Source organism: Thalassophryne amazonica, chromosome 10 (assembly GCF_902500255.1).
Source record: "Thalassophryne amazonica chromosome 10, fThaAma1.1, whole genome shotgun sequence".
Taxonomy (NCBI): Eukaryota; Metazoa; Chordata; class Actinopteri; order Batrachoidiformes; family Batrachoididae; genus Thalassophryne; species Thalassophryne amazonica.
Window position 1 is genome coordinate 113554946 of NC_047112.1, and position 24988 is coordinate 113579933.

General features: G+C 39.8%; 1 protein-coding gene across 4 annotated transcripts in view; it reads right to left on the bottom strand.

The window, feature by feature from the left end:
- The window catches only part of evi5b (ecotropic viral integration site 5b), a 226825-nt gene that overhangs the window by 60435 nt on the left and 141402 nt on the right, over positions 1 to 24988 (bottom strand). For all 4 annotated transcript variants that reach the window (XM_034180724.1, XM_034180723.1, XM_034180722.1 and 1 more), the window contains 5 exons: positions 10622 to 10753; positions 10387 to 10527; positions 10116 to 10274; positions 7867 to 8013; positions 7383 to 7478 (listed from right to left, as the gene is read on the bottom strand). In XM_034180724.1, the coding sequence (XP_034036615.1) occupies positions 7383 to 7478; positions 7867 to 8013; positions 10116 to 10274; positions 10387 to 10527; positions 10622 to 10753 (675 nt within the window). The remainder of the gene's footprint in view (positions 1 to 7382; positions 7479 to 7866; positions 8014 to 10115; positions 10275 to 10386; positions 10528 to 10621; positions 10754 to 24988) is intronic.

Genomic DNA, 24988 nt, shown 5'->3' on the forward strand with positions numbered 1-24988 from the left:
GTGGACATTTTTAAGTCAAGACTTAAAACCTATTTTTATTCTCTTTCTTATGAGTAGTTTTTATTTTATGTTTTATTCTTTTACTTCTGTTTTTAATTAGTTTTTTTTTTTATTATTTATTTTAATTTTTTTATGTTTAACTGTTCTTTGTGAGGCACCTTGAGACGGCTTTTGTTGTAATTTGGCGCTATATAAGAAAAAAGTTGATTGATTGATTGATTTATAAGTTGTTTAAATTGAAATTGAACAACATTTTATTGAGTCTTAAAGTAAATAAATATGAAATTGGTTACTGGATCCTTAAACTCTGGACATAATAAACTCTACATGGTGAATCCTTGATCTCTGGACATAAACAGAAATAAAATGTTATTTTTGTCAAAAGCATTTCCTTTCAGACATTATTATTGGCATGAATGTCTTTCCACATCTAAGCTGAGCTCTACAGCTCGCTGCGCTCCACGTCAGGTTCATAAAGAATGCAGGACGTCTCATTTTGAGAGGAAAAAACGTTTTAATACATTGTAGTTTATTGTCTATATTGCAACATTTGTAAGAGGTGTTGTTTTGAAGTTATTAATTCCGAGCGGACTCTGTATCAGCACAGAGCCGTGCAGCGTTTGGAGCTGTGCGGAACGGAGGATGATTCTCGTTTGTTAACTGCAACAAGACATGAGTCAAAGTTAGCGACTTTAATACACACAAAAATGACTCATGATATTTTTATGGCTTTGAGAGGGGTTAAGAAGCGGACTTAGCGCTTCTGAGGAGCAGCGAATCAAAGAGCCATGAGCCATTGAATCGAAGCATTGCTTCATTCATGCTTCAAACTGGAGTCGCGCTGCAGAAATGGTTGATTACACGGTCCAAAATAATATCATAACGGGCCGTAAGGTAAGTCTGTGCTAGCCAGAACCCTTGTTTATCTTTCTTCCTTTGACTGCGACCTGCGCTTGTGCGAATGAACCATCCGTGAGTAAATGTGGACATGGAGTTATACCTGATGTGGACATGTCCTGTCTCTACCAATCAAATCAAATCAAATCAATTTTATTTATATAGCGCCAAATCACAACAAACAGTCACCCCAAGGCGCTTTATATTGTAAGGCAAAAGCCATACAATAATTACGGAAAAACCCCAACGGTCAAAACGACCCCCTATGAGCAAGCACTTGGCGACAGTGGGAAGGAATAAAATCGGTCCTAGCACAGAACCTTGTGGAACTCCATAATTAACCTTAGTCTGTGAAGAAGACTCCCCATTTACAAATTGTCAAATCAGTCTGTGAGCAGGACGTATGTCCTTTTTTGTCCTTTATTGAACACAATTCATAGAGAAAGTTTGAGGGGAGAGTGAGGAAGTGCCTGCAGCCAGCCAGTTTTTTTTCTTTTAATTGTTCACGTGTGCGTGCGCGAATGAATCATCCGTGAATGAATGAATGAATGAATGAATGAATGAATGAAAACTGTTTATTTCGAACATTTGATACAACAACAATTACAAGATAGATCAGTAAAGACAACAACAAAAAAGTTCCTACTGTGTACCCAACATGTCCGAAAAGGGGTAGGGTGAAGCATCAGCTTATTTATCCCTACCCCTTCTTCCCCACAACCAGTAATACCCTTTGCCACATATACACATAGATTCCTACACACCTAAACCGATATCAATATAAATATATATATATATATATATATATATACACATATATATACACATATATATACACATACACATACATATATACATACACACATCAACATACATACACATATACATATATATATACACAAACATAAATATACACCTACACATACCTACTTACATACAAAATACTATATATTTACAAGCCGAAGCAAAAAACAAAAACACCCTAACCCTCATTACCCTTCCTCCTCCCTATACCCAGAAAAAAACATATTTTTGTACCGCTGTTTGAACTGGTTCATGCTTGGACATTGCTTGAGCCCCACTCCCAATCTGTTCCACATCCTCACCCCACAGACAGAAATACAGAAACCTTTTAATGTTGTTCGTGCCCACTGATGCTTTAAATTAAATTTCCCCCTCAGACTGTAATCCCCTGATCTGTTAAAAAACATATTTTTAATATTTGCTGGAAGTAAATTGTTTATTGCTTTATACACAATTTGTACTGTTTGAAAATGAACCAAGTCTGTGAATTTTAAGAATTTGGATTGTAAAAATAGTGGATTTGTATGATCTCTATAGCCAGTATTATGAATAATTCTTATAGCTCTTTTCTGCATTACTGATAGTGATTGTGTTGTACCTTTATAAGTATTACCCCATACCTCTGCACAGTACTGTAAATATGGTAAACCCAGTGAGCAGTAAAGAATGCGGAGTGAGTTGTGGTCCAGAATATGTTTCGCTTTGTTTAGAACTGAAATGCTTCTTGACAGTTTACTTTGTATATGTTTTATATGAGTCTTCCAGTTTATCTTATCATCTATTATCACCCCCAGAAACTTATTTTCATGTACCCTTTCAATATCTACCCCCTCGACTTGTAACTGAACCTGTATGTCTGTATTACAATAGCCAAATAACATGTATTTTGTTTTACTTAAGTTTAATGATAATTTGTTTCTGTCAAACCATATTTTCAATTTTCCCATTTCTATACTGATCCTCCTCAGTAACTCCTGCAAATCCCCCCCTGAACAAAAAATGCTTGTGTCATCTGCAAATAATACTAATTTTAATATTTTGGAAACATTGACAATATCATTTATATAAATTAGAAACAGTTTTGGACCCAATACTGACCCCTGTGGGACGCCACAAGCATTGTCCAAGCATGATGATGTATATTCCCCCAACTTCACAAACTGTTTTCTGTTACTTAAGTAGCTTCTCACCCAGTGCAACACCAACCCCCTAATCCCATACTGTTCACGTTTATTGATTAATATGTCATGATTAATTGTATCAAAAGCCTTTTTAAGGTCTATAAATATTCCAACTGAATGTAATTTGTGGTCTATGGCGTTTGTAATCTCCTCAACTGATTCTATTAATGCAAGTGATGTTGAACTATGTGCTCTGAATCCATATTGACTATCAGTAAGTAATTTATGTTTATTTATGAATTTGTCTAATCTATTATTGAATAACTTTTCTAATAATTTGGAAAATTGTGGAAGCAAAGAAACAGGTCTATAATTTGTGAAGTGGTGTCTATCCCCAGTCTTATACAGCGGCACAACCTTAGCTATTTTCATTTGATTGGGAAATTTACCGGTTTGAAATGATAAGTTACAGATGTATGTTAATGGTTCTACAGTCCATTCAATGACCTGTTTTACCACCACCATATCAATTTCATTTAAATCGGTAGATGTTTTATATTTACAATTATTCACAATGTCTATAATTTCATTTCCATCCACTGCTGTGAGGAACATTGAACAGGGATTTCTTTCTATGAGATTATTATCCCAATCCTCAGGTTGGGAATCGGGAATTTTTTCTGCCAAGCTTGGTCCAATATTTACAAAAAAATTATTAAAACCGTTGACTACCTCATCCTTATTTTCCTTCTTGACATTATTATCAATGAAATACTGAGGGTAACTCTGTTTTTTATTACCATTTTTGATAATGCTATTTAATATATCCCATATTCCTTTAATATTGTTTTTGTTATTATATAATATGTTACTATAATATTCCTTCCTACATACCCGTATAATATTAGTTAATCTATTTTTGTATTTCTTATATCTATTTTCTGCCTCTTTAGTCTTTAGTTTTATGAATTCTCTATACAGTGTATTTTTCTTATTACATGCATTTCGTAACCCTTTCGTCATCCATGGTCGAGCTTGGATTTTTTGTTTTCTGTAGTCTTGTTTAATTGGACAATTTTTATCATATAATGATGTAAATATTTGTAAAAAAGTTTCATATGCACTATCAACATCACTTTCACTGTATACCTTTTCCCAGTTTTGCTCCTGTAAATCCTTCTTTAGTGTGTTCATGTTTTCCTCTGTCCGCACTCGCCTGTATTTTATTTTCTCCTCTGGCTGATTCCGCCGATGGTTTCTATTATAAACGATGAAAACTGGTAGATGATCACTAATGTCATTGATTAATAATCCACTCACAGTGTTATTCTCAATATCATTGCTGAATATATTATCAATTAAGGTGGCACTATGGGATGTAATTCTGCTTGGCCTGGTGATTTTTGGATATAAACTCATACTGTACATTATACTGATAAATTCATCTGTTATTTTATGCTTATTTGGATTGAGCAGATCAATATTTAAGTCACCACAAATGAACACAGTTTTTTGATTAGTTTTTGAGAACATTTTTCCCATACAGTCAGTGAATGTTTCAATACTAGATCCTGGTGCTCTATATATACAGCTGACTAATACATTTTTGCTTTTTTCTTCACATATTTCAATAGTTATACATTCTAATAAGTTATCAATCACAGTTGTCATATTGTCTACTATTTTATAATCCATGTTCTTATCCACATACACAGCCACTCCTCCTCCACTCTTATTTTTTCTGTTTACACAATTAAATTCATATCCATCCAGTTCAAAATCCATTCCTTTATCTTCATTGATCCATGTTTCTGATATAGCAATTATGTTAAATATTTTTTTAAACTGACTTAAATATTCTTTAATGTTGTTAAAGTTTGCATATAGACTTCTGCTGTTGAAATGGATTATTGATAATTTGTTATCCGTTTTAATGATCTGATTAAACTGTTCATCTGTATAATAGCAACAACTGTCATTGATATTTGAGAAGAAATTATTGTCCGGGTCTATATCGTGCTCCAAGTCCAGTACATTGTGGTCTGTGTATTTAAATGTTCTCAGTTCTACTTTTCCATGATCAGCAATCCTTTGAGTTATATCCTTCTTGTCTCCAGATGTAGATGAATAGGTAGTAGATGAATAGGTTCCTCTGGTCTGTGTCATGGTGTTGTGATGTGTTTGTGTCCTCATACCTTATTGGTCATATTTGTCCAGATCCTCGCTTTAAGAAACACTATTGTTCATATTTGTCCAGCTCCTCGATGTTCCTTATTGCCATGACTTTTGCTTGTTCTGGTGATCCGTTCAGTTTGATGAATATTTTACAGTTTGAAGTCCATGTGTGCTGGATTTTTCCCTGTTTCTTCAAGAAGCGTGCTTTCCTGGCGATGTCGGCATTCCGTTTGGTGAGATGTTCATTGATGAATACGTTTGTCCCTTTCAGTTTTCTTCCTTGTTTTAACAGTGCTGTTTTGTGTTTTCTGTTGATGAATCTCATGATGACAGTTCGTTTATCACTGTCATTTCTCCGGGGCAGAGGGTGGCACGCTTCAATGTTATTTAAATCCATTTCTATACCTTTAGATAGGAGGAAATCAGCAACCTGTTTTTCCACAGAGCTGACCTCCTGTTCACTGGGCTCCCCTCCGCTCTCATCTGTTACCGCCCGTGCGTAGGACCGTGGTTTGATGTGAAGACCTGTGATGATGACGTCGTTAATTCTGGTGTACTGCTCCAATTCAGCCACTCTATTTTCCAGCTGCACCAGATGCCGGTCTTTCTCGGCATTCTGGAGCCGTAATGCCTTCACCTCCTCCACCAGATCCATAATTGATTTCTGTTGCTGCTTCACAACAGAAATCTCCTCTGATAGAAAGTCCAGAGATTTTTTAATATCGTCACCTTCCTCCGCTGTCAGAACCTTCTTAGGCCCCATGGTCGGCTTATGAGCAGCTTGTCGATCGTCGATGTTAACAGCCTGCGTTGTTTGTCACCGGGATGGATCTGCACTGCGCTGGTGCCGCGCGGCCTCGGTGTTTCCGCGCTGATGGATCCGCGGTGGCTGCACGAGACCTCAGGGAAGCGGCACTCGTGACGCGCGGCTCTAATGACGCAGCGCGCGGCCTCAGTGAATTCACCACGTTGGGCGGGCCTCGGACGTTGTTGCTGTCCAGTCGCGGGGCTAAGTTGCCGGTTGAGGTGGTATTCCCACTGTCCGGGTTGGCAAACACCGGCGTGGCAGATGGCAACTACAAACACCACCTCTGAAAACTCAGGTACAAACTTTTTGCAGCTCGCTCTGACGACACGCAGCTCTGACTGACTGTGCTCCCTGGACTGGAGATGTCCGGACTTTTTACTGGATGTGGACAAGTCCTATCTCTGGCAATCAGTCTGTGAGCAGGACTTTTATGGACTTTATTTAAACACAGTTGTGAGAGAATTTAAGAGTGAGGAGCTGCAGCAGCTGTCAGGCTGAGCATTTTTTTCTGTGCTCTTTGAGTGTGTAGTTTTACTGCATTGTGTACACGGTATAAAAACAATCCTGCATGATTTATACTTCAGGAACAATGGAACACTGCAGGAATCAAATTGGCGTTGGGTAACATTGTATTGTGAGGGTGTGGCTTCCAGTCACGTTGCGTACCGTTGCTTTTCCCTGACTTGCGTTGAAACCACTTCCTTTCTGCGTCCTGTGCTCAACGCAGAAAAAATTAAACATGTTTAATTTTTTTTTTGACGGATGCAAAGGACGAAGCGAGTCGAACGCCAAAAATTAAACATGTTGAATTTTTGGCGTTCGACTCGCTACGTCCTTTGCATCCGTCACAGTGTTGTGGTGTTGAGCTACATTGTCTTGGCACTAGGTTGCATCCACGTGGTGTCGTCAAAACGCGTCACAATGCAACTCGAAGTGGGCCCGGTGTGAAAGGGGCTTAACAGATGGTCCAGCTGTTAGCTTTCGATCCGTCTGTTTTTTCTGATTTTCTATTTAGATATATTTATGGAGTATGTTCATGTCCATCTTGGTTTTTCTAATCATGTTTTTTAGCTTTCTGGTTTCTAACGAATCTGATACGCGACCATGACTGAATGTCATGGTAACGGTCTGATATTTTCACATATCAGATGGGAAATCATCCAATCAGAGTGTGCGTAGCGTTGCAGCCATATAAGTGATATTTAACAAAAACCCACCCTGATATGAACCAACTTTCAGAATGACTGCAGACATATCTGAACCATGCTACATAGTTTGTCAGAGAAGAAGCTTATTTTCTACCCCACCACACCAAATCTTCAGTTTTACTTTTCACCTTAAACAGCTACTGTAAGGTCTGTGTCCTAAAATAAAAGTCAAGATCTTCATCCCATCAATTAAAACAAATTACAGATTAATCAGTACTGAACACACTGCAGTATGAGTTTTCTGGTAGAAAAACTTTACGAAAAGCTAACTGAAGCTCAAACAGTGGAAGAAATTTGAAGCATGATGCAAAGGTGTGTTTATGATGTTACTAACAGAACACTAAGTGACAATGTGACCTTCAACTTTACCTGAATTTCAAGCTCTGAGATCTGTTGTTGGAGTTCAGCCATTGCTGCAATGTTGTCAGCTTCGCGTAGTCTCACTGCCATAACCTCTTCTTTACTCTGCATCAACAAACAATTGATCAGTTAAATGTTAAGCAATGACACAGAAAGCTCAAGTTCCCTGGAACAGTTCTGCTGGTTGGCCTGGATGAAAACACATATGACAGCTTCTATGGCACAGTTGTGATCAACTCTTCCATAGCGACATAGCTACTCCACATAGAACAATTTGCCACAATTTAACAGACCCATCAGCAACGGCACAGTGTCAGTAATAACAAAATGTGTCAGTCAGAAATAACAGGACGTCAATTTTTTTTCTAGATCTCAAAGTCAAAACCATCATACAAAATAAAATTGATTTCATACAAAGCTAAAATTTGCAAACATGTTCCAGAATGACACACTGGACCAAAACAGGGCTTCTGGCATTTGATCCATAACTGACCTTGCATTCAATTTCAGCTTGTTTCCTCTTGACCTCTTGCAGTTGCACATGTAGATCTTTATTCTGTGCTGTAAGTTTCTGTACGTGATCCTGAAGACACAGACTCTCCTGTTCTGCCCGTCGCAGCTGGTTGCTATGGATGTGATTCTGTGAGAGCACAGGTGTTTCATATTAAAAACATTTAACTTACAATAACCATAGTTATCAAAGCCATAAACCTGAGTGACAAGCATCACCTGCACCGCCATCTAACAGTTTCTGAGTTATCTGGAAAAGATCATTGCTGCCCCCTGAAGGTCATCAAGTGACAACACAGTTAAAGAATCTTCCATGTCCTTTATCTGACATACTCATGCTGTTGACCTACTTTGATTAACTGTGTGTAGATTTGATTCCAGTGATTAACATTTAGTCAAAGATGTAGGAATGCATTTATTAAAATACAGGAATATCTCAATTACTTGATTTTGGGCTCCAATTCAATCAGTCCAATGCTTAGTACAGTAGTGTTCAGAATAATAGTAGTGCTATGTGACTAAAAAGATTAATCCAGGTTTTGAGTATAATTCTTATTGTTACATGGGAAACAAGGTACCAGTAGATTCAGTAGATTCTCACAAATCCAACAAGACCAAGCATTCATGATATGCACACTCTTAAGGCTATGAAATTGGGCTATTAGTAAAAAAAAAAAAGTAGAAAAGGGGGTGTTGATGCTACAAACTCAAAACTATTATGTTCAAACTGCTTTTTTAGCAATCCTGTGAATCACTAAACTAGTATTTAGTTGTATAACCACAGTTTTTCATGATTTTTTCACATCTGCGAGGCATTAATTTTTTTGGTTTGGAACCAAGATTTTGCTGGTTTACTAGTGTGCTTGGGGTCATTGTCTTGTTTAAACACCCATTTCAAGGGCATGTCCTCTTCAGCATAAGGCCATATGACCTCTTCAAGTATTTTGACATATCCAAACTGATCCATGAAACCTGGTATGCGATATATAGGCCCAACACCATAGTAGGAGAAACATGCCCATATCATGATGCTTGCACCACCATGCTTCACTGTCTTCACTGTGAACTGTGGCTTGAATTCAGAGTTTGGGGGTCGTCTCACAAACTGTCTGTGGCCCTTGGACCCAAAAAGAACAATTTTACTCTCATCAGTCCACAAAATATTCCTCCTTTTCTCTTTAGGCCAGTTGATGTGTTCTTTGGCAAATTGTAACCTCTTCTGCACGTCTTTTATTTAACAGGGACTTTGTGGGGGATTCTTGCAAATAAATTAGCTTCACACAGGCGTCTTCTAACTGTCACAGCACTTACAGGTAACTCCAGACTGTCTTTGATCATCCTGGAGCTGATCAATGGGTGAGCCTTTGCCATTCTGGTTATTCTTCTATCCATTTTGATGGTTGTTTTCCGTTTTCTTCCACACGTCTCTGTCTTTTTTTTTTGTCCATTTTAAAGCATTGGAGATCATTGTAGATGAACAGCCTAGAATTTTTGGCACCTGTGTATAAGTTTTCCCCTCTCCAATCAACTTTTTAATCAAACTACGCTGTTCTTCTGAACAATGTCTTGAACATCCCATTTTCCTCAGGCTTTCAAAGAGAAAAGCATGTTCAACAGGTGCTAGCTTCATCCTTAAATAGGGGACACCTGATTCACACCTGTTTGTTCCACAAAACTGATGAACTCGCTGACTGAATGCCACACTACTATTGTTGTGAACACCCCCTTTTCTACTTTTTTTTTTACTAATAGCCCAATTTCATAGCCTTAAGAGTGTGCATATCATGAATGCTTGGTCTTGTTGGATTTGTGAGAATCTACTGAATCTACTGGTACCTTGTTTCCCATGTAACAATAAGAAATATACTCAAAACCTGGATTAATCTTTTTAGTCGCATAGCACTATTATTCTGAACACTACTGTATCTGCCAATACTGATACGTTTAAAGCATAAATGTATTAATTTTCCTATGTTGCACAAGATACTTACAAAATTCATAAAAAGCTACTTCAGAGATTTTTTTTAATGCAGTGCAGCTGTCAGGTCACTTACAAGTGACTGCAAAGGAGCAGTGATGAGGAGACAAGCCGTTTAGACACAAAAGGACTCAGATACACATAAAATCCTGAATCAGGAACCCCAATACCAAACTTTGGATCAGCAGCTGGACATCTATGCTGAAACAAAAATCACCATGATTTGGTTAATATGTTGAGAAAGGGGAAGTGACCTGTGTCTCCAGCTCCAGCATCTTCTGACGTGTTTCTCGAAGCTCTGCCTGGGCTTCGGCCTCACGCAGCCTCACACTCATGAGCTCGTCCTGGAGCTCGCTCAGGGTGTTCTTCTTGGGACTGTCCTTCCAGCGACCAGCAGTGCGTGCCAAGTGACGCTGAGGAGAGGTGTTACACTTAATGGTAACTAAGCTTTACCTTGTCTGTGCCTGGACCAGAGCTCTGACATGTTTTTAAAGCAGTTGTCTGATCGTGTGACACAACGCTCACCTGCCAGTGGTCTTCCAGGTCTCTGACTTGCTGTCTCATTTCTTTGAGTCCAGTCACCGCCTCTAACTCTCTCACCTTCATTCCGATCAGCTCTTGTTGGAGACGTACAACATTAGTGTCATCTGGTAGCAACGTGTTCTTCTAAAGGTGGAGAATAATGTTTATGCTTTTTCACTGATGCACCTGGATTGTACAATATTGTGTGCTAACTGAGGTTTAGACTAAAGCACCAAACCTTTTCCATTTCCAGGATCTTGTCTTGCATCTCTTTGAGCGCACACTGGGACTCTGCCTCCTTCAGCCTCGCATGTACAAGCTCTCTCTCCAGCTGCAGGACGGACTCCTCAGAACAGCGAGATGTTCCTTTCTACAAAGGACAGAATACATATAAATCCCTTGGGCTGCTCCCTTGTTTGCACTCAGGGTCAGGGTTGCAGAAGTAGACACCGCTCCCATCTCTGGATGGAGCCACACCTCAAACAGAGACAAAAAACAGAATCAGGCATCAGAAAGACAACAAATACAGTCTATACAGTACAAATACTACTACTAATAATAAATAATAGGTCGTTCCTCCCTGCTGCTGTCAGACTGTACAATAACACTGTGAAATAACCACATGCAATAATATGTCCACAAATATCGTGCAATAACAACTCGTTTACAAATCCCAGCACTAATGTCACCTTATCACATAGAAATTTCACTAAGATGTTCCTGTCTTTTTCAATTCCAATCATGTTTATATATGCATATGTACTTATGCATGTACGTATATATATATATATATATATATATACAGAGAGGAAAATAAATATTTGAAAACCCTGCGATTTTGCAAGTTCTCCCACTTAAAAATCATGGAGGGGTCTGAAATTTTCATCTTAGGTGCATGTCCACTGTGGGAGACATAATCTAAAAAAAAAAATCCGGAAATCACAATGTATGATTTTTTTAATAATTTATTTGTATGTTACTGTTGACTGTTTATTGTCATGGAAACATCACATAGACTGTGTTTGTAAAAAGACCAAACAAAGAATCTATTTCCTTCGTCGCCTGCGGTGTTTTGGGGCCTCTCATCAGGTGCTGTTGCTGTTTTTCACTTCCATCATCCTCAGTGTTTTGCAGCATTGTAACGCTGTGTGGTTCAGCTGTCTGTCTGTCACTGCTAAATCTGGGCTTAGACAACTGCTTAAAATCTGCTCTAAGATAGTGGGACAGTCTCTGGATGGTCAGCCGCATATCACAACAACATGATGCGGTTAGCAAAGAACATCGCCTCTGACCCCAGCCATGTCCTAAATTCTGAATATGTGCTCTTACCATCAGGGCGACGCTACTGTGTGCCGCGCTATAATAAAGTCAATCAATCAATCAATCAATTTTTTTATATAGCACCAAATCACAACAAACAGTTGCCCCAAGGCGCTTTACATTGCAAGGCAAGGACAAAACCCAAACGGTCAAAACGACCCCCTGTGAGCAAGCACTTGGCTACAGTGGGAAGGAAAAACTCCCTTTTAACAGGAAGAAACCTCCAGCAGAACCAGGCTCAGGGAGGGGCAGTCTTCTGCTGGGACTGGTTGGGGCTGAGGGAGAGAACCAGGAAAAAGACATGCTGTGGAGGGGAGCAGAGATCGATCACTAATGATTAAATGCAGAGTGGTGCATACAGAGCAAAAAGAGAAAGAAACAGTGCATCATGGGAACCCCCCAGCAGTCTACGTCTATAGCAGCATAACTAAGGGATGGTTCAGGGTCACCTGATCCAGCCCTAACTATAAGCTTTAGCAAAAAGGAAAGTTTTAAGCCTAATCTTAAAAGTAGAGAGGGTGTCTGTCTCCCTGATCTGAATTGGGAGCTGGTTCCACAGGAGAGGAGCCTGAAAGCTGAAGGCTCTGCCTCCCATTCTACTCCCACAAACCCTAGGAACTACAAGCAAGCCTGCAGTCCGAGAGCGAAGCGCTCTATTGGGGTGATATGGCACCACGAGGTCCCTAAGATAAGATGGGACCTGATTATTCAAAACCTTATAAGTAAGAAGAAGAATTTTAAATTCTATTCTAGAATTAACAGGAAGCCAATGAAGAGAGGCCAATATGGGTGAGATATGCTCTCTCCTTCTAGTCCCCGTCAGTACTCTAGCTGCAGCATTTTGAATTAACTGAAGGCTTTTTAGGGAACTTTTAGGACAACCTGATAATAATGAATTACAATAGTCCAGCCTAGAGGAAATAAATGCATGAATTAGTTTTTCAGCATCACTCTGAGACAAGACCTTTCTGATTTTAGAGATATTGCGTAAATGCAAAAAAGCAGTCCTACATTTTTGTTTAATATGCGCTTTGAATGACATATCCTGATCAAAAATGACTCCAAGATTTCTCACAGTATTACTAGAGGTCAGGGTAATGCCATCCAGAGTAAGGATCTGGTTAGACACCATGTTTCTAAGATTTGTGGGGCCAAGTACAATAACTTCAGTTTTATCTGAGTTTAAAAGCAGGAAATTAGAGGTCATCCATGTCTTTATGTCTGTAAGACAATCCTGCAGTTTAGCTAATTGGTGTGTGTCCTCTGGCTTCATGGATAGATAAAGCTGGGTATCATCTGCGTAACAATGAAAATTTAAGCAATACCGTCTAATAATACTGCCTAAGGGAAGCATGTATAAAGTGAATAAAATTGGTCCTAGCACAGAACCTTGTGGAACTCCATAATTAACTTTAGTCTGTGAAGAAGATTCCCCATTTACATGAACAAATTGTAATCTATTAGACAAATATGATTCAAACCACCGCAGCGCAGTGCCTTTAATACCTATGGCATGCTCTAATCTCTGTAAAAAATTTTATGGTCAACAGTATCAAAAGCAGCACTGAGGTCTAACAGAACAAGCACAGAGATGAGTCCACTGTCCGAGGCCATAAGAAGATCATTTGTAACCTTCACTAATGCTGTTTCTGTACTATGATGAATTCTAAAACCTGACTGAAACTCTTCAAATAGACCATTCCTCTGCAGATGATCAGTTAGCTGTTTTACAACTACCCTTTCAAGAATTTTTGAGAGAAAAGGAAGGTTGGAGATTGGCCTATAATTAGCTAAGATAGCTGGGTCAAGTGATGGCTTTTTAAGTAATGGTTTAATTACTGCCACCTTAAAAGCCTGTGGTACATAGCCAACTAACAAAGATAGATTGATCATATTTAAGATCAAAGCATTAAATAATGGTAGGGCTTCCTTGAGCAGCCTGGTAGGAATGGGGTCTAATAAACATGTTGATGGTTTGGATGAAGTAACTAATGAAAATAACTCAGACAGAACAATCGGAGAGAAAGAGTCTAACCAAATACCGGCATCACTGAAAGCAGCCAAAGATAACGATACGTCTTTGGGATGGTTATGAGTAATTTTTTCTCTAATAGTTAAAATTTTGTTAGCAAAGAAAGTCATGAAGTCATTACTAGTTAAAGTTAATGGAATACTCAGCTCAATAGAGCTCTGACTCTTTGTCAGCCTGGCTACAGTGCTGAAAAGAAACCTGGGGTTGTTCTTATTTTCTTCAATTAGTGATGAGTAGAAAGATGTCCTAGCTTTACGGAGGGCTTTTTTATAGAGCAACAGACTCTTTTTCCAGGCTAAGTGAAGATCTTCTAAGTTAGTGAGACGCCATTTCCTCTCCAACTTACGGGTTATCTGCTTTAAGTTACGAGTTTGTGAGTTATACCACGGAGTCAGGCACTTCTGATTTAAAGCTCTCTTTTTTAGAGGAGCTACAGCATCCAAAGTTGTCTTCAATGAGGATGTAAAACTATTGACGAGATACTCTATCTAACTTACAGAGTTTAGGTAGCTACTCTGCACTGTGTTGGTATATGGCATTAGAGAACATAAAGAAGGAATCATATCCTTAAACCTAGTTACAGCGCTTTCTGAAAGACTTCTAGTGTAATGAAACTTATTCCCCACTGCTGGGTAGTCCATCAGAGTAAATGTAAATGTTATTAAGAAATGATCAGACAGAAGGGAGTTTTCAGGGAATACTGTTAAGTCTTCTATTTCCATACCATAAGTCAGAACAAGATCTAAGATATGATTAAAGTGGTGGGTGGACTCATTTACTTTTTGAGCAAAGCCAATAGAGTCTAATAATAGATTAAATGCAGTGTTGAGGCTGTCATTCTCAGCATCTGTGTGGATGTTAAAATCGGCCACTATAATTATCTTATCTGAGCTAAGCACTAAGTCAGACAAAAGGTCTGAAAATTCACAGAGAAACTCACAGTAACGACCAGGTGGACGATAGATAATAACAAATAAAACTGGTTTTTGGGACTTCCAATTTGGATGGACAAGACTAAGAGTCAAGCTTTCAAATGAATTAAAGCTCTGTCTGGGTTTTTGATTAATTAATAAGCTGGAATGGAAGATTGCTGCTAATCCTCCGCCCCGGCCCGTGCTACGAGCATTCTGACAGTTAGTGTGACTCGGGGGTGTTGACTCATTTAAACTAACATATTCATCCTGCTGTAACCAGGTTTCTGTAAGGCAGAATAAATCAATATGTTGATCAATTACTATATCATTTACCAACAGGGACTTAGAAGAGAGAGACCTAATGTTTAATAGACCACATTTAACTGTTTTAGTCTGTGGTGCAGTTGAAGGTGCTATATTATTTTTTCTTTTTGAATTTTTATGCTTAAATAGATTTTTGCTGGTTATTGGTAGTCTGGGAGGAGGCACCGTCTCTACGGGGATGGGGTAATGAGGGGATGGCAGGGGGAGAGAAGCTGCAGAGAGGTGTGTAAGACTACAACTCTGCTTCCTGGTCCCAACCCTGGATAGTCACGGTTTGGAGGATTTAAGAAAATTGGCCAGATTTCTAGAAATGAGAGCTGCTCCATCCAAAGTGGGATGGATGCCGTCTCTCCTAACAAGACCAGGTTTTCCCCAGAAGCTTTGCCAATTATCTATGAAGCCCACCTCATTTTTTGGACACCACTCAGACAGTCAGCAATTCAAGGAGAACATGCGGCTAAACATGTCACTCCCGGTCTGATTGGGGAGGGGCCCAGAGAAAACTACAGAGTCCGACATTGTTTTTGCAAAGTTACACACCGATTTATTGTTAATTTTAGTGACCTCCGATTGGCGTAACCGGGTGTCATTACTGCCGACGTGAATTACAATCTTACCAAATTTACGCTTAGCCTTAGCCAGCAGTTTCAAATTTCCTTCAATGTCGCCTGCTCTGGCCCCCGGAAGACAATTGACTATGGTTGCTGGTGTCGCTAACTTCACATTTCGCAAAACAGAGTCGCCAATAACCAGAGTTTGATCCTCGGCGGGTGTGTCGTCGAGTGGGGAAAAACGGTTAGAGATGTGAACGGGTTGGCGGTGTACACAGGGCTTCTGTTTAGAACTACGCTTCCTCCTCACAGGAGGACTGACTGACTTTAAGGAGTTCTTAAAGTCAGGCTTAAGAACTCATTTATACATCAGTCTATCTTGAAACTAAATGAGAAGCTCATAGAAGTTCATAGAGTCAGAGTGTGAAGGCAAATGGATGATTGTTTATTGTTGTTTTCTTTGTGTGATGTAATTGTTTTAATGTATGATGTCTATTGTCCTTGTGTTATACGGAGGTGCTGAACATGCGAAACAAATTTCAGATCTATGATCTGACAATAAAGTTCATATCTATCTATCTATCTATCTACTGCTGCAAAAAAGTATTTGAACGCCTGTGAAAATCAACGTTAATATTTGGTACAGCAGCCTTTCTTTGCAATTACAGAGGTCAAATGTTTCCTGTAGTTTTTCACCAGGTTTGCACACACTGCAGCAGGGATTTTGGTCCACTCCCCCATACAGATCTTCTCTAGATCTTTCAGGTTTGGAGTTTCAGCTCCCTCCAAAGATTTTCTATTGAGTTCAGCTCTTGAGACTGGCCAAGCCACTCCAGGACTTTGAAATGCTTATTATGGAATCCCGTCCTTAGTTGCCCTGGCTGTGTGTTTTGGTTCACTGTCATGCTGGAAGACCCAGCCATGACCCATCTTCAATGCTCTTACTGAGGGAAGGAGGTTGTTTGCCAAAATCTCGCAATACATGACCTCATCCATTCTCCCTTCAATACGGTGCAGTCGTCCTGTCCCCTTTGGAGAAGAGCACCCTCAGAGTATGATGTTTCCACCCCCATGCTTCACAGTTGGGATGGTTTTCTTGGGGTTGTTCTCATCCTCTAAACATGGTAAATGGGGCTGAAGCCAAAAAGCTCTATTCTGGTCTCATCTGACCACACAAAGTGAGATCTTGCATGGAATCCCAGACCGAGGGAGATTGACAGTCATCTTGTGTTTCTTCCACTTTCTAATAAATAATCATAACAGTTGTTGTCTTCTTCCACGCTGCTTGCCTGTTGTCCTGTAGTCCATCCCAGCCATGTGCAGGTCTACAGTTTTGTCCCTGGTGTCCTGAGACAACTCTTTGGTGTTGGCTATGGTGGACAGGTTGGAGTGTGATTGATTGAGTGTGTGTCTTTTTCAGGTGTCTTTTATACAGGTAACAAGTTCAAACAGGTGAAATTAATACAGGTAAAGAGTGCAGAATAAGAGGGCTTCTTAAAGAAAAATTAACAGGTCTGTGTGAGCCAGAATTCTTGCTGGTTTGTAGGGGGTCAAATACTTATTTGCAGCAGTAACATACAAATAAATTATAAAAAAAAAAAAATAAAATCATACATTGTGATTTCTGGATTATTTTTTTTTAGATTATGTCTCTCAGTGGACATGCACCTAAGATGAAAATTTCAAACCCCTCTTTGATTTCTAAGTGGGAGAACTTGCAAAATTGCAGGGTGTTCAAATACTTATTTTCCTCACTGTATATATATATACATATACATATATATATACATATACATATATATACATATATATACATATATATACATATACATATACATATATATACATATATATACATATATATATACATATACATACATATACATATATATACATATACATATACATATATATACATATACATATACATACATATATATACATATACATATATATACATATATATATATATATATATACATATACATACATATATATACATATACATATATATACATATACATATATATATATATATACATATACATACATATATATACATATACATATATATATAATATATATATATATATATACATATACATATACATATATATATATATATACATATACATACATATATATACATATACATATATATATATATATATATATATATATATACATATACATATACATACATATATATATATATATATATATATATATATATATATACGAGGGCTGTCCGTAAAGTATAGGTCCTTTTTATTTTTTTCAAAAACTATATGGATTTCATTCATATGTTTTTACGTCAGACATGCTTGAACCCTCGTGCGCATGCGTGAGTTTTTCCACGCCTGTCGATGACGTCATTCGCCTGTGAGCACTCCTTGTGGGAGGAGTCGTCCAGCCCCTCCTCGGAATTCCTTTGTCTGAGAAGTTGCTGAGAGACTGGCGCTTTGTTTGATCAAAATTTTTTCTAAACCTGTGAGACACATCGAAGTGGACATGGTTCGAAAAATTAAGCTGGTTTTCACTGAAAATTTTAACAGCTGATGAGAGATTTTGAGGTGATTCTGTCGCTTTAAGGACTTTTCACGGTGCGAGACGTCGCGCAGCGCTCTCAGGCAGCGTCATCAACCTGTTTCAAGCTTAAAACCTCCACATTTCAGGCTCTATTGATCCAGGACGTCGTGAGAGAACAGAGACGTTTCAGAAGAAGTCGGTTTCAGCATTTTATCCGGATATTCCACTGTTAAAGGAGATTTTTTTAATGAAAGACGTGCGGACGGGTCGGCGCGTCGGGACGCAGCCGACACGGCGTGGCAGCACAGGAAAAACACCTCCATGTTGATAACCATTTGTTAAAATCCAGTTGGCTTTTGATGGCTTTCAGTGGAGTGAGTATATGAGAAATTGTTTATCAGCTGGAGATGTTCCAACTTGTCCTTAAGGTTTCCAGCAGAGGTGTTTTTCCTGTGACAGAGCGTCGCGGTGGCTGCGAGCCGACGCTGCAATCCGCCCGCACGTCTTTCATTAAAAAAATCTCCTTTAACAGTGGAATATCCGGATAAAATGCTGAAACCGACTTCTTCTGAAACTTCTCTGTTCTCTCACGACGTCCTGGATCAATAGAGCCTGAAATGTGGAGGTTTTAAGCTTGAAACAGGCTGATGAGGCTGCCTGAGAGCGCTGCGCGACGTCTCGCATAGTGAAAAGTCCTTAAAGCGACAGAATCACCTCAAAATCTCTCATCAGCTCTTAAAATTTTCACTGAAAACCATCTTAATTTTTCAAACCATGTCCATTTCGATGTGTCTCACAGGTTTAGAAAAAATTTTGATCAAACAAAGCGCCAGTCTCTCAGCAACTTCTCAGACAAAGGAATTCCGACGAGGGGCTGGACGACTCCTCCCACAAGGAGTGCTCACAGGCGAATGACGTCACCGACAGGCGTGGAAAAACTCACGCATGCGCACGAGGGTTCAAGCATGTCTGACGTAAAAACATATGAATGAAATCCATATAGTTTTTGAAAAAAATAAAAAGGACCTATACTTTACGGACAGACCTCGTATATATATATATATATATATTCTATTTCTACCTCATTTTCTTATTTTACTGTATTGTTACAAGTATCATTATTATTGCTTATCCTTGCACACACTGACTGATGCACATCTTCCTCTACTCGCACCCATCTTGTGTGTTTTTTAAGAGCTGACGTAACATGAATTTCTCCACTGTGAGATCAATAAAGTCTTAACTTATCAGCATTAAGCAACAAGAAAAACAAGAAATACTAAGGTGATCGCCGGCCACTAGCCCTAAGCTTCACTAAAAGACCCAGACTTTAGATAAAAGTTGAGGCCACGGCCTGCTCCGTTTACTAATAAAATTAATTTAAAAGAGTATTAAAGCATATTAACATACTGTGCCAGTATGGTAGCAATACGAAAGGGAAAATAAGTGCATCTTAAGTCTGGAATTCAAAGTCTCTAGAGAATCCGACTGTTTTATTGACACAGGAAGATCATAAGAGGGACAGGGACATGGTAAGAGAAAGCTCTGTGACCCGTAGACTTTTTATTCACCTTAGGAACACTAAGTAGTCCTGCACCCTGAGAACGCAGAGCCCGGGCCGGGACATAGGGCTTAAGTAGGTCATCTAAATAGAGAGGCGCTAGTCCGTGAATAATTTTATTGGTTAGTAGCAGAACATTAAAATCAGATCTCACAGGGACAGGAAGCAAGTGTAGAGATGCCAAAATGGAATGGATGGAATCCCTCGGTCTGGGATTCCATGCAAGATCTCACTTCACTAATTCATGCATTTATTTCCTCTAGGCTGGACTATTGTAATTCATTATTATCAGGTTGTCCTAAAAGTTCCCTAAAAAGCCTTCAGTTAATTCAAAATGCTGCAGCTAGAGTACTGACGGGGACTAGAAGGAGAGAGCATATCTCACCCATATTGGCCTCTCTTCATTGGCTTCCTGTTAATTCTAGAATAGAATTTAAAATTCTTTTTCTTACTTATAAGGTTTTGAATAATCAGGTCCCATCTTATCTTAGGGACCTCGTAGTACCATATCACCCCAATAGAGCGCTTCGCTCTCAGACTGCAGGCTTACTTGTAGTTCCTAGGGTTTGTAAGAGTAGAATGGGAGGCAGAGCCTTCAGCTTTCAGGCTCCTCTCCTGTGGAACCAGCTCCCAATTCAGATCAGGGAGACAGGCACCCTCTCTACTTTTAAGATTAGGCTTAAAACTTTCCTTTTTGCTAAAGCTTATAGTTAGGGCTGGATCAGGTGACCCTGAACCATCCCTTAGTTATGCTGCTATAGACGTAGACTGCTGGGGGGTTCCCATGATGCACTGTTTCTTTCTCTTTTTGCTCTGTATGCACCACTCTGCATTTAATCATTAGTGATTGATCTCTGCTCCCCTCCACAGCATGTCTTTTTGCTGGTTCTCTCCCTCAGCCCCAACCAGTCCCAGCAGAAGACTGCCCCTCCCTGAGCCTGGTTCTGCTGGAGGTTTCTTCCTGTTAAAAGGGAGTTTTTCCTTCCCACTGTAGCCAAGTGCTTGCTCACAGGGGGTCGTTTTGACCGTTGGGGTTTTACATAATTATTGTATGGCCTTGCCTTACAATACAAAGCGCCTTGGGGCAACTGTTTGTTGTGATTTGGCGCTATATAAAAAAATTGATTGATTGAAACTTTCTACTTCCTGTCAAAAGTCTGGCAGCAGCATTTTGCACCAATTGGAGAGCCCTAATGCTGGACTGCGGGCAACCAGAGAATACAACATTGCAGTAGTCCAATCTAGAAGAGATAAATGCATGAATCAGGGTCTCAGCAACAGCCATAGACAGGATGGGATGAATCTTCGCTATATTTCGAAGGTGGAATAAAGCAGTCCTCCTAATATCTTTACTGTGGAGGTCCAAGGATAACGTAGGATCAAAAATTACGCCAAGGTTCCTCACTTTGTCAGTGTGATGTATGACACACATGCCTAGGCTAAGTGTTAGCTGCTCCAATTGATGCTGATGTCTCAGAACCATCATTTTAGATTTATCAGAGTTTAAAAGCAGGAAATTGCTAGACATCCAGCTTTTCACTGATGCAAGGCAATCTTCTAAGGATTTCAAGTGGATGAGATTACCAGCAGTTATCAGCATGTATTACTGAATATCATCAGCATAGCAATGAAAGGTAATCCAAAAGCACAGACGTCATGTGCCCAAGGGGTGCTATATAGAGCATATGCACCACTCTGCATTTAATCATTAGTGATCGATCTCTGCTCCCCTCCACAGCATGTCTTTTTCCTGGTTTTTTCCCTCAGCCCCAACCAGTCTCAGCAGAAGACTGTCCCTCCCTGAGCCTGGTTCTGCTGGAGGTTTCTTCCTGTTAAAAGGGAGTTTTTCCTTCCCACTGTTGCCAAGTGCTTGCTCATAGGGGGTCGTTTTGACCGTTGGGGTTTTTCATAATTATTGTATGGCCTTGCCTTACAATATGGAGCGCCTTGGGGCAACTGTTTGTTGTGATTTGGCGCTATATAAGAAAAAAGTTGATTGATTGATTGATATAAAGGGAGAAAAGCAGGGGGCCTAAGACAGACCCCTGTGGAACCCCAAATATCATGTCACTAAGGTTAGAGGTAGTGTTATAGTACAAAACATAGTGATAACGACTGGTCAGGTATGATGTCAACCATGCAAGGGCACTCCCAGTAATCCCAAAATGATTCTTCAGCCTATTGAGTAGAATATGATGATCCACGGTATCAAACGCAGCACTAAAATCTAACAGCACCAGAACCATAGTGGTGTCCAAATCCATTGCAAGCAGAAGGTCATTCACCACTTCAGTGAGAGCTGTCTCTGTGGAATGATATTTTCTAAAAGGAGACTGCAGCAGCTCAAAAAGATTATTCTCAGTAAGGTGGTCTACGAGCTGCCGTGAAACCACCTTTTCCAGAATTTTAGAGCAAAATGATAGATTTGAAAACAGCCTGTAGTTTTTCAATACACCGGGGTCAAGATTAGATTTCTTAAGTAATGGTTTAATCACTGCAGATTTGAAACATTTACAAACAGATCCAGAGGTTAATGAGAGATGAATAATTTTCAGCACAGTGGGCCCAAGAATGGGCAACAATTCCTTAAACAGTTTTGTTGGAATGAAATCAAATAAGCAGGTTGTGCTTTTTGTAGACGTTACGAGTTTCGTCAGCACGCCCAGTGAGATACTATCAAATTCTGTAAATCTTGCTAATACCTCAGTAATGGTATCCACCTCAATAGCAGGGTGTCGTGGCTGGGTTAAGGCATACTAGGATGTATTTAACCTAATGTTGTCTATTGTCTATCAAAGTAATCCAAGAAATCTTGTGCTGTAAAAGCAGAGCAACATACAAATGGTTGTCCATGAATACGTATTGCCACTGTGTCAAACAAGAACTTTGAGTTATGCTTGTTTTAGTTGATCAAATCAGAGTAATTGGTCTGCTTTGTAGCCAGTAGCGAATGCTTAGAGGTGGAATACTTCTAATTTTGAACTACGCCATTTCCGTTTGAGACCTCTAGACTTATGCTTGAGGTAATGTAAATAATCATTATACCAAGGTGACTGTTTTTTTTGGGGGGGGGGTTAATATAGGAGGCGCAATCATGGCGAGTGTAGTTTTGAGTGCTGAGTTTAAACTCTCCTCAAGACTGTCTACTAATTGGGCATTTTCCAAATGTGAAGCTAAGATATCAGGCAGTCTAGCTTTGAGTTCAGTCGTAGTTGAGGAGTTGATGCGTTGCTGCAGTGATAAATAAGGTTGTTGTTCCACTAAACACGGCAGCAAAACTGTAAACCTAATAAGTGAGTGATCAGAGACCACCGATGCAAGAGGCATGATGTCAATATTTGTAACAGCAATACCTCATGCGAGAACCAAATCCAGGGTATTTCCACTAATGTGCATCGAATCTTGAATGCACTGCTGAGATCTTAATGCATCCACACTCTCCATAAATGATTTGTAAAGGGGATCACAAATAATCAGAATGTTATCTGCACTAGTCGACAAGAGATGAACTCACCAAATTCATTTAAGAATTCAAAGTATGGGCCAGGGAGCCTATATACAGTGACAAAGTAATATGGCTGATTTTTATTCTTCTGACCTTGGAAATATGTAGCATCATGGGCAGAGAGGGAGAATCAGATGTTCAAACGAGTTATATTTGTGTCCCCCAACAGCTAATAAACTAAACACAGATTTACAAATAAGAGCAACACCCCCACCTTGCTTTGTGTCATGAGGGACGTGAGTAAATGTGTACGCCGGTGGGCAGGCCTTATTTAAGGGGAGGACAGCTGTACGTTTAAACCAGGTTTCACATAACCCAATCATATCTAAGTGATAATCCATAATTAGATCATTAAATCAGCAATGATTTTGAGGACAGTGAACTTATTCTAATGAGACCCAGGCTAAGGACCTCAGTGGGGTTGACAGTTGGACTGTTTTATTTAGGGGTGGTTCCAGAGTAGCACATATAAGATGCCTGGAAGTAGGTTTAGGTTTGAGACATTCCATGCGGGTTGTAGGCAGCAGACACAAAACATTTAAATATTGCTAGAACAGCCAACAGGCCATCCTCAAATTCAATGTCATCCAATGTAGTAATGGGTTTTAAGTTTGCAAAGCATATCCCTCTTTGATTTTTATGGACACATCTGTGGAAACAGGCAACAGTCTCAACTTGACGAATTTCCCTCCCTGCCACATAAACTGTACTATCACCAGAGTGGATTTTCTGCTCTAATTTCCCCGCTAAGCTAATGGATTCTACAGCCACATTTGTCTTCAGCCTTGCAGGGTCTCTAATCACCTGCTCTGTGGCCTGCTATAAAGTCCTAATACTACCCTCCCTATAGAGCGCTATCTATGTTCACAGACAAGATGGCGGAACCTTCCCAATAGGGTGAAGGCTGTCTGGCATCAGCAAGCCACAGCAGCCCCAGAACAAAGGCCAGTTATCAATAAAACGAAAGCCTTGCTGTCTACAAAATTGCGCCAGCCACCTATTTAACGATGTCAGCCTGCTGAATGCCTCATCATTACCCCGGGAAGGGAGGGGACCAGAGACTATTAATTGATGCCAACACATCTCTCTGGCAAGGTCCTCTCTATGTCCATTTTTGTGACCTCTGAGTGCTTCATCCTGGCATCAGTAACACCAACATGAATAACTGTGTGACTGTATCTAGTGTCATGTCCCTTTTTCTGTCTACCCTTCTGCAGCATCAGCAGCCTAAGATGGGAGGCAATGTCAGGAGGTCTGGCCCCAGGAATACATTTAACATCAGCCGACATCTGTAATCTGACTTTGCGGGCGATAGTATTCGCTATCACTAAAGCCAGGCATTTCGGCCTGGAGATAGGAGTGGAAGTCACCCGTAGGCTCAAACAACTCACAACAGGCATATCCAAGGGAGAAAACCGGTTCACAGTTTGTAGTGGCGAGTGTGATGGGGTACCGCAACCTGGCACCAAGCCTTTCGTGACTTCCTCCACCTAACCACAGTCAGAAAGCCGTCACCCATGCGAGCCGGCCCAACACTAACCTCATCTGGAGTGCCCATAACATCTAACTCCACTGTCTTAAGAAGCTGTTCTAGCTTTCGGACACAGCTCTCTAAAAGAGCCACCCTATCTGCCAGCATCACACAGGATTTATGTAAACTGTAAAGTAGTGTACTTTGTGCACCAGAAAATTCAAGAGTACAGCCATGCTAGCGTGAGCTAACCGCTAACGCAAATGCTAACCACTCCTAAGATTCACACAGGAGTAAAATAATGAGCTAAAATTCCCAGCAGTTACACTGAAAAACTAACAGAAGTATTAGATCGGTAGAAACAGTAATAATAATAGTAGTAGTAATGAAAGTTGTAG